Below are 9,947 nucleotides of genomic sequence, written 5' to 3' on the forward strand. Positions count from 1 at the left end.
TCAACACCCTCGTCCCGCTTTTGCTCGTTCGTTTGACCTTTGACCTTATAGCTTTCCTTGCTGTATTTTATATGCTTCGCAACTGTGTTTTGTGTTATTTTAGACGGTTTTCCCCTTATTTTAGCGAGTGTGTTTCCCTCTCTCTGTCTCTCTCTCTCTCTTTCTTGCTTATCCAGTTTGGTTTTGTTTTGTGTGTCGATTTGTTGGCCTTGTTCTTTTTTTCTCTTTTTGTTTTTTCTTCCCCGGTTAATTCGTTTAATAAGTGGACGCATACATTCTTGATTTACGATTAATTGTTTGCTTTTTTACGTTTGTGTCTGTGTGTGTGTGTGTGATTGTGTCAATTTCCGTTAATGTGTCTGTTTCGTGTAAGGAATGCTTGAGTTTATTTCTTGTGTGTGTTTGCTTTGCCTAATTTGTTTAATTATGTCGTTAACCATACTGTTGCTGGCATCGTTTCGCTTTGTTCTCCATTTTCTGCTACATTTTTGTTTTCTCTGCCTCTGCTACTGCTTCTTCTTCTGCAGTTCACGTTTTCTGTTAAAATGGTTTTGTTTTGTTTGTTTGTTTGTTTGCTTGCTTGCTTTGTTTCTTGTTTATTTTAACGTTACTTTACACACACATTGAATACATGGTTAATCGTTTATGATTACGGGTGTTTGCTGCTTGTTCACCTTTTTTTTTTGTTTTTGCTTCCTGTTTCCTCTCGTTTTACATACTCGTGCTCTCCTCGCTTTCCCTCTCGCTTTCCTCCAAGTATGCACACAACGTTCATATTAACATTTCCGCTCTTCTTCGTTCTTCCTCTTGTAATTGTCAACAGGTTGTGTGATTGCATTAGAACGGGGGAGGAGGTTCTCTTTTTTGTTTTGTTTAATAAAGTTTCTTTGCATTTTGGTATTTCGTGTGTACTGTTACTTTAATTTAGATTAATGTTAAAGTTTATTACCACCTTCACATCGTTACGCGTGCGCTTAATTCGTTTAATTTTGCCAACGGCTCTATCGAGATGGTAGATGTATGTGTGTCTGTGACCATACCATAGGAAAGCGTAAAATCAGAGTAAAGTTCTTACTACCCGCGGCAGTTCTCCAACGGGTACGATTGCTTTGTTTTGTAGACGATTTTATTACCAGCCACAGTGACACAGTGCAGCGATGGCTGGCCAAACCACGATAATAAACACATAGCCACCGTTACGGTAAGAGGTGTCACGAAACTGCATGCTGAAACTATACACACTTTCCAAAGAACACTCACCACTCAGAGCTCACCAGTTCGATTGCACGAAAATTTGGCTACTGGTGAGCCCCTGGGGCAAGTCGGGGACGATTTCGAAGAGGACTTCTAGCAAACAAACTTATACAAATAGGCAACAATGAACGATTCCTAACACATGGTGCAAACCTCTGATCTAGCGCAATGATCCGCTCCAAACCTTTCCACCCTTTCCCAGCTCGAGCTCGATCGCAGCCAGTGGTTGACGTTCGGTTCGGAGTTACTTCAGAAACACATAAGACACACTCGCACACGCGCCACTCCATTAGGTGTGCATACTTTCCGCCATTTTCTTTTCTTTTTTTGGTTTTGTTTGTTCGCCCACACCCGAGCCCCAGTTCCCGGGTGGGGTGGGGAACCGAGCGGCGACAGCATTGGGGTTATTGTTGGTTGTTAAGTTTTTGCTAATATTATTTGCCTGTTCGATAGTTGTACGGAGTAAAATCTGTTCATTGTTAGTTAGTTATTTTACGTGTTGCCTCTCGTTTTGACTGGCCCTGTTCGCCTGTTCGGAGCCTGTTTTGCACCCTTCCTAATTTCCCTGCCCCTGCCCGCTTACTCGCTTATCGCTCTATCATTCTCGCGCACGGCTGTCACGCGGCTGCAAAAACGAGCATCGTTTTAACTCGATAGTTTGCTCTCCTTCGCTATCTCCTATTTTCCTATTTTCTTTTTTCACCATATTCGCCTGCCTGTTCGGGTTTGTTTCATGTGTCATGTTTTTTGTTAAATTTTCGTACCTTTTCCATATTAATTTTTTTTTTATTTCCTTTAATTGCTAATAACTATTTCGTACAAATATATAAAAACAACATTTTCCTCATTTTTTTGGATTTTAGTCATTATTTTATGTTACAAATTGTTTACTTGTTACGTTCCATTGTATTTTTTTTTTGTTCTTTTTCGCTTTGCTCGCACTCCCCCCCGGTTTTCCTACTATGCTGGGATATCGTGTGTGCTTGTGTGTGTGTGTTTTTTGGGGCGTTAATTTATTCTTGTCTAGCATGTTTTCAGTATGTACTTTGTTAATAATGGTATGCCTTTCTTTATACGCTTCATGTTCATGTTGCAGTTGTTGAGAGCGTTAGCTTGTGTGGTTGGGAAGGTGTGTTGTTGTGCGGTGTCTGTGTAACGTGTGGCTGAAGCGTTCTGAGCGTCATTTCGAAGGTTCGAGTACGAAATAGTAGTGGATACATAGTGGTGAGCGCCCGCGGGGTACCGGTATGAGTTTGGATCGTATTTTAAGGTATGAATTGCCATGAATAGATGATTGATTTACTTTGCATTTAGTTAGCTTATATTGCATGTATGTGTTTATGTGTGTGTGTGTCTGTTTGTGTGTGTGTATCTTGTTTCTACATGCATGTGTGGGTTTGTTCTACTATGACCTGCACTTTCCTCCCCCGTCCATCACGGAGCCCGGCGCCCCGGCTTTCCTCGGTAAATTGTATTAGATATTTCCTATTTGTTTGTCTTTTACTCTTTATTCTCCTCGTTTCATTACCCGAGGTGCAGTTTATTAGTACGTTTATTAGTTTATCTTCACATACACATACTGTTATACTGTTGCTTATGTCTTGACTCGGCCCTCCCCTCTGGTTTGGGAGCCTAGCTTCGCCTCCATTTCGTTAGCTGTTTTTTTTTTACTTTTCTTTGTGTGTGTCTGTCTCTCTTGGTTTGGCTTTGCTAGATTGAAATATTGTTAAAAAGGTTTGTTTTCTTCTTCTTCATCTTCTTGTTTGTTTGCTTTACTGTGATTATTATTTACCTCTCGTCTCGTTAGTTACCGGTATTTGCTTTCGTATAAAATGAACCTACAAATAAAACTCCCCTTGCCATGGCAGCTTGTGCGCGCACTGCACCTTTCACTGCAAAACCCGCGTGTGCGCGTGTGGCTCCTGTGGTGAGGGGGTGTGTGTGTGAGGGGAGTGAGGGACCCACAACGTTTGAGGCCACAATACCGGCACACCTTACACGTCTGTCCGTCCAGCCGGGTCTGTCCTAGGTGCTGGCTAGTGTATTGCGTCTAGTTTCCTTTTTCTTCAATTTTATTACATTATATACTCGTTCTCCGTCTCCCTCTCTCTCTCTCTCTGTGTCACATCGTCTGTGTGCCTTCGTCCTAGTATTGCAGTGGCTATGAAAAACCTAGCTCCCAGCCCAGTCCATCGAAAAATCAACCTGTATTGGGGTGCGGCTGCCTGCGGGTTTCGATCCTTGTCCGTCTTTGCTTGCCTGCTTGCTAGCGTTCTCGATTGCATCGTACACGGCTGCTGTTGCTTAATTTAAGTGTTATGAAATCTTCCTTTGTTTTTACGATCCGCTACGCATGGGGGCGGTATCGGGTGAAGTTGGGACCGAATGTAGGGGAGAAAACTAGGGGGGGGGAGGGGTGTAGAGAAAGAGACCTGCCCGTCCGTTCGCAATTTAAAATATTTTATTTATCTACTGTTACTGCATGCCCCCGTCGCCTCTCCGTCGTCGTTGTTGTTGTTGTCGCCTACGCCCCAGAGCTCTACCGGCCACCGACGGCGGGCCCGTACACCGGGCTGTGCTGCATCTCGACCCGTCCCGGCACGCACAGCAGCGTCAGCAGCAGATAGCAGGAGTCGCACGGGTAGTGGTAGTAGAGCGAGCAGCAGTTTTGCGCCTCCAGGAAGTGCTGGCAGAAGCTGCACGCGCACCGGCAGTGGCGCGGTACGGGCTTGCGGGCGGTGTCGCCCGCCGCCAGCATCATTGCCCGCGAGCCCGGCCGCACCGGGCCCGTTGATGGCACTCATTGCTATACGCTGTCGCCGCTCGAGAAGCGCTCGCAGTTGCTCATGAACAGGTCGTCGTTCAGGTCGTCCGTGTCGATCAGCGTGTCGTTGATGCAGACGTGCGGCGGCACGCTGACCGGCGGCAGGGGTGCCGGCGGTATGTGCATCGGCTCCCCGTTGTTGATGCCGTGCAGGCTGCCGGACAGGCTGCCACCGCCCTGCAGATGGCGACGGCTCGATCCAAGGCCTGTGCGAGAATGGCAGCAGAGGAAAAGGACAGCGTTAGATGTGTCACGCTCGACATTCCGGGGAGTTTTGGGTGTGTGTTTGTGTGTGTTTGTGTGTGGAGGAGCAATTGGAAAACTATTTACTTATACCGGTTGCACTGGTCGTCGAGTCGTAGTGGGCGGCGTTCCTATGCAGCCCCAGCTGTCTGTGATGTCTGCGTTTTCTTTTTCGATGACAGAGAGTGCAGAGGAGACAGGTTAGGAACGAGGCGGCGGCTATGCAGGATATTATTAAGGCGCCGTGATCCTCCTCGGGCACTATGATGATGCCTGTGGCGCGCGCCCAACGCCAGGATGGTGACACGGGTGACCGGCAAAAGGCAAAAGCAAAGATCGATACATACACACGAACGGGCGCCAAGGTGGACGCACGGTTGATTCGTTAATGAAAGAGAGAAAGAGAGAGAGCGAGAGAGAGAGAGAGAGAGAGAGAGAGAGAGAGAAAGGGGTGGCGTGGAAGGAAGTGGATTGAGAGTGGGTATTGTGGAAGAGAGTGAAAAAGGGAATGGAAAAAAATCAAAACATTCGATTAGTGATGGATGGCCAAGACGCGGGAACATTATCAGAGGTGAGAAGGTGAGTGTTGATGGTCGCTTTAGTGAGTATTAGTAGTGAGAGTAATTGTTTCTGTATGCGTTACACTAGCGAGTGACGTGTTATGTAGCAGTGTGCACTAACGCTTGAGAGACAGAGCGAGAGAGAGAGAGATAGTAAGTAAGTGTGTGTTGTGTGTTGAAAAGCGTGTTCGATGGTTGATATGATTAGTTGGTGTATGATGTGAATGATGTATTTTATTTTCTTGTTGGAATTTTGCATTTATTTTCTTCGGTAGTGTTACTGTTTTTGAATCGAGATTATGTGTAAGCTTTGTTTGAAGAAAGTAACCAATTGAAACAACAAGGAACAATTATATCTGTGTATGCATTTTGAGATGAGTCAAACCTCAGTTCATTATGTAGAATAAATACTGCCGATACTAAAACAATAATGGACAAACAAATGAACACATGAGCTGGGGTTAGACAAATGACCACAAACTAAAATGGAAATGAAAAAAGGAGGAAAGTTAAACAGTTAGCACACAAACGAGACACAACTGAGCGTACATCGGGATAGAATTGTAATAACGGAAAAACCATACTATTGTACCGCTCCTATTGCTTCTTCTTTCCAGTACACAGCATTACAGACCGTGGAGCTATTTGCTAGGTAGCCGAGGAGCATTTACGAGGATTCAACTCAATGTGTCAGCGAAACGGAACGAAACCACTATAACGAATGGGCATATGAGGGTATGGAGAGATGATCGCATGATGAGCATGAAAGCACTTAAACACACACACAAAGGAAAGCGATTTGCCGGTCCGTCCCTTTGGCCGCTGTTTTGGTAAACATCAAGAGGATCTGGATGTTCACACCAGATGCGGAAGTTGTAGAACAATGGATGAAACAAACAAACAACACAACAATAACAACAACACTCTACGCGTGCACCTGCAAAGGGGGGAGTCAGTTCATGCGATCTGAAGTACAAACTACGCGCCTACAATAACAAACCAAAAACATGTTGTGCATGTGAAATGTACGTGTGCGCGTGTTGGGTGCTGGTGCTAGTGGTGGTGGTGGTGGTGGTGGATGGAGAAAAGTTTGCAATCGGAACGCAAATGTAAAGATATTCATATTTTTATGTACAAATACAGAGTAAGTAGACATTAGAGTAAGAGGTAATATAAAATAGACAGATGCCTAGGGTTAAAAGGTAAAATGGGACTCACTTGGATCAGATTAGAGTTTAGTCGGCTTGATCGTCGATTTTAGCGTGTAAGCGTTACGATCGTTTTCGTTATTAAGAATTCGGTGTATGTTTTGTCGGGCGTCCGTCGTTGGGTCGGAGGAATTTGGATGTCTGTTTTGCAAACACGTACACATACACATGTACACGATCTCTGTACCAAAAACACTCAGTCGCGGTTTGGCCGTGCCGTGCGTTGTTGATCATTTGTTTTTCTTCTAGAAACCATGCTCGGTAGGGAATTATTTTAACCGTCCTGCTCAGACGACGTAATTTTAAATGCAATTATTCGAACACTTATGCGTATCACACACACACACGGACACGAATACACACAGCTACAGCATCTTCAACTAATATCGCACAATTGTGTTCCAAATGCATCTAGATGCAGAGTGGGGAAAAACGCTCGTTTCTTGTGCTCTGCATTTCAATTTGCTCAAAACACAGATCACGGTTCCTTGCTTTGCGCTAAAGTCTTCTTCGACTTTCTTCACACTCCAAGGTCGAACAGCGCTCTACTCAACCAAACCACGACTAACAGTAAGGCGTGACCCGTTAGCGATCGCGTTGACGCATCACCTTCAGGTCAAATCATGCACGGTATATGTCGGTATGTGGCAAAATGTCGGTAAACGTTTGTCAATGTAGTAAAAGTCGTACATCATTTAATGTGACAGTTATAGTAGTGGTAGAAATAGTAGAAAAAGAAGTAGTGGTAGTAGTAGTAGTAGTAGTAGGAAGAAAGTTTTGAGCAAAGTGGAGAGATTATTTGGAAAAGAAAGAAAAAACAAGAAAAGATAGAGATGAGAATTGGCCACTTACAAGAGGATGCATAATTTTTTTGGGTGTTGTGACAGGATGAAGAGAAACATATCGAGTGCCAAACCCTTGTTCGTGATGAAATGAAGTTATCTTCCATACAATTATAGTATTTCCACCAATTCCAGCGCACAGCATTTCATCACGATCGGGTTTGGTGAGATTTTTGGTGAGCGAAATCTAAATCAGTGATACATTTAGGACATTCAAAACCGATTGGTCGTTCGCGTATGAGGTAACTGTGCCAATAGATTGGATGTGTGCTGGAACCGATCCCCTTTTTGACCCGGCTAGGATCGGTATGTCAACGGTATGCACACACACATTCACACACACATGGACACAAAATGAGGAACGTAAAGTGTTTGCTCCAAACATGAAACTAACAGTGGTTAATGCCCCAAAACGAAAACTAAAACAGTGCAAACTGATCGAGATCAACGTACAAACGGGAAAAACCAATAACCTTTCGATACAAACCAAAAACAAATACAATCTTCAAACCAAGATTAAGAGTTAGAGAGAGAGAGAAAGAGAGTAAAAGAGAGAGAGAGAGAGATAGATTCGTGCAGACTCGAGCATAGAAGAAGACACTAATGAAACATTTCAAAAGGACGTGACGTGAACATACAATATCGACCGTATCGGCTTCCAAATTGTTGGAAGAGCAGCTCTCGCTTCATTGTTTTTTTTTGTCTTCTGTGTTTCCAATCTTCATATCCAATACGAATTAAGTTCCAATTAAAAGTGTGCTCTCAGTTTCGGTGCCAATTGGAAAATCGGGAGTGGGGAAATGCGTAACTAAAACGTTCAGATTGTAAGCGACTTCCAACAGATAGGGAAACATGATCACAAGACATACAGAATCACACACTGACATACAGACATCACACGACAAGGTGGTATACAGAGGGCCCCTTTGGAGAGTGCCAGCCAATGGGGTTAGGGTACATGAGATGCTGATGAAAGTATGCACAATGTGTCAATAATGATGCGCCACTGATATGGCGTACTTCCTGCTCCGGGGGCAGTCGAGTTAGCAGCACATGCTCGAACTCTGGCTTGCAGCAAACATGCAAACGACGCTTCCTCTGTGGACAACAAGCACGAGACATCACACACACGCGCGGGGCATGCCGTCCGTCTGTGCACAAAGGGGAAATGGTGGCAAGACATTGTGAAATGCTCCTTGGTTGCGCGGGTTTGCCAATTCATCAGTGTTCGGTGGCGCACTCGATCGCTTCGATCGGGCAGGGAACTGAGAGAAAGAACCGATACGGATCACGGAGGCCCGTACCGCATGCAATTTGCAAACGGGAAAGAATAACAGGGGAGAACGGAAAACGGAAAACGGAACGAAACCGAGCAGAAAAATAAAATAAAATGAACTGAAATCCGTTCGACTCACTCACGACTCACAGTGCATTTCATCGCTATTGTCCAGCGGGCCGCAGTTCTTGACGCCGTCGCAGCGCAACCGCTCCGAGATGCAGTACCCGGACGTGAGACACTGGAAGTGGTAGGTGGACTCGCACAGCAGCGAGATCGTGGACGACGGTCCGACCGGTGTGTCCTGTACCTCGGTCCAGATGATACGGAAACCCTGCGGAATCCGAAGCGGAATGAGCTGACTGTCTTCAACCACTGGACTGAACCATCTGGACTTACCTGGGCACCGATTGCTTTGTCGGCACTGGTAAAGCTGATCCGGGCGGTCTGGCCCTGGGTTACGTATTGCCAATGCTCCATCGCGGGCTTCTCGCCACACATCTCGATGGGCGGCATGTCCGAGTCGGGTGACAGCCACAGGCGCATGACGGCCGCCGCACATCCACGAGCTAAAATTGTACGCAAAAACAGTAAGTTATTGGTCACCGCACTGCTCCACCAACTCCCCGCAGCAACTCGCTGACGCTACTCACTGGCCGGCTCGCCCTCGATCGCAAAGTAGTCAAAGTTGAGCAGTATCTTGTAGCCGATGCGGGCAGTGATGTACCAGTTGCAGGCACGCGAGGCCAGCCCCTTGCCCGGGCCGTCGTAGTTGGCCGGAAAGTTGGGCGACGTCACGATGCCCGAGTCCTCGCCGGAGAAGTTCCCGCCACAGTCGCCGAACACCGATTTGGCCGTCTCGAAGATGTACCGCGCCTTGAACCCGCTCGCCACGTTCTCCAGGTCGGTGTGGAGCACCACCCGTATGCCGACGGCGCCGCGCGGACTCTCGACCGGTCCGGGCGCCGTCAGGCTGCAGTACCGCCCGAGGAACCGATCCGTCCCGTCCCGATACAGCACGTACATCTCAAGCCAGTCCTCGAAGCAGACGGACGCACCGTACGCGCCGCCGGTCGTGTTCGCCCCGTCCGCCTTCACCTTGAAGTGGTCGAACACGATCGTAACCTGCTCGTTCGGCGTGGCCAGGAAGACGTAGGAGCAGTTCGTCTCCGACGGATAGTTCGACGGGTAGCGCGGGCTGTTGAACTCGCCCTTCTTCCGCGAGGTGCTGCGGTACGTGAAGCTGCACGTGCCGTCCGGTGCGGCCGTCCCCGGTATCTTGTACTCCGTCTCGAACGTGTACTTCGCCTTGAAGCCGCGGCCCTGCAGCTCGCCCGAGCTGAACACCATCACCAACCGCGGACCGTCGCTGATCACCGCGTGCGGTAGTTCGCCGCCGCACAGCTCGTGATCGAACTTGTCGTACGCGTCCGCCACCTCCTGGCCCTTCAGGTAAACCTTCAGATACCCGTCCGTGCAGTTGGATCTAAGGGAGAGGGGAAGATAACGATCGACCCAAAAGCAATAAGACATCTGTTGGGAGGTTTCAAGTGGCCGTGCCTTCCTACTCACTCGCTCTTATCCTTGTGCTCGCCCTTGGGTATCTCGAAGATGGAAAATTCCAACTTTACCCGCTCCAAGTTCTGCGCGTCCTGCATACCGTAAACGAAATATCTGCAAACCAAACGTAGCTTAGTAAATGCAAGCAGAAACGGACGTTTCGAGCAGATTCGAGCAGTT

The 9,947-nt window shown here is 47.0% G+C and overlaps 1 protein-coding gene across 17 annotated transcripts in view; it reads right to left on the reverse strand.

The window, feature by feature from the left end:
* Nucleotides 1-855: 855 nt before the first annotated feature.
* Nucleotides 856-9,947, reverse strand: part of LOC1281762 (cubilin) — an 87,408-nt gene continuing 78,316 nt past the window's right edge. For 11 of the 17 annotated variants that reach the window (XM_061652290.1, XM_061652289.1, XM_061652278.1 and 8 more), the window contains 6 exons: nucleotides 9,780-9,881; nucleotides 8,861-9,693; nucleotides 8,607-8,776; nucleotides 8,358-8,541; nucleotides 4,409-4,594; nucleotides 856-4,284 (listed from right to left, as the gene is read on the reverse strand). In XM_061652290.1, coding sequence (XP_061508274.1) covers nucleotides 4,061-4,284; nucleotides 4,409-4,594; nucleotides 8,358-8,541; nucleotides 8,607-8,776; nucleotides 8,861-9,693; nucleotides 9,780-9,881 — 1,699 coding nt within the window. In that variant the 3' untranslated portion in view covers nucleotides 856-4,060. The other 6 variants (XM_061652287.1, XM_061652291.1, XM_061652292.1 and 3 more) reach the window with 6 other exon arrangements.

Source organism: Anopheles gambiae, chromosome 2 (assembly GCF_943734735.2).
Source record: "Anopheles gambiae chromosome 2, idAnoGambNW_F1_1, whole genome shotgun sequence".
Classification (NCBI taxonomy): Eukaryota; Metazoa; Arthropoda; class Insecta; order Diptera; family Culicidae; genus Anopheles; species Anopheles gambiae.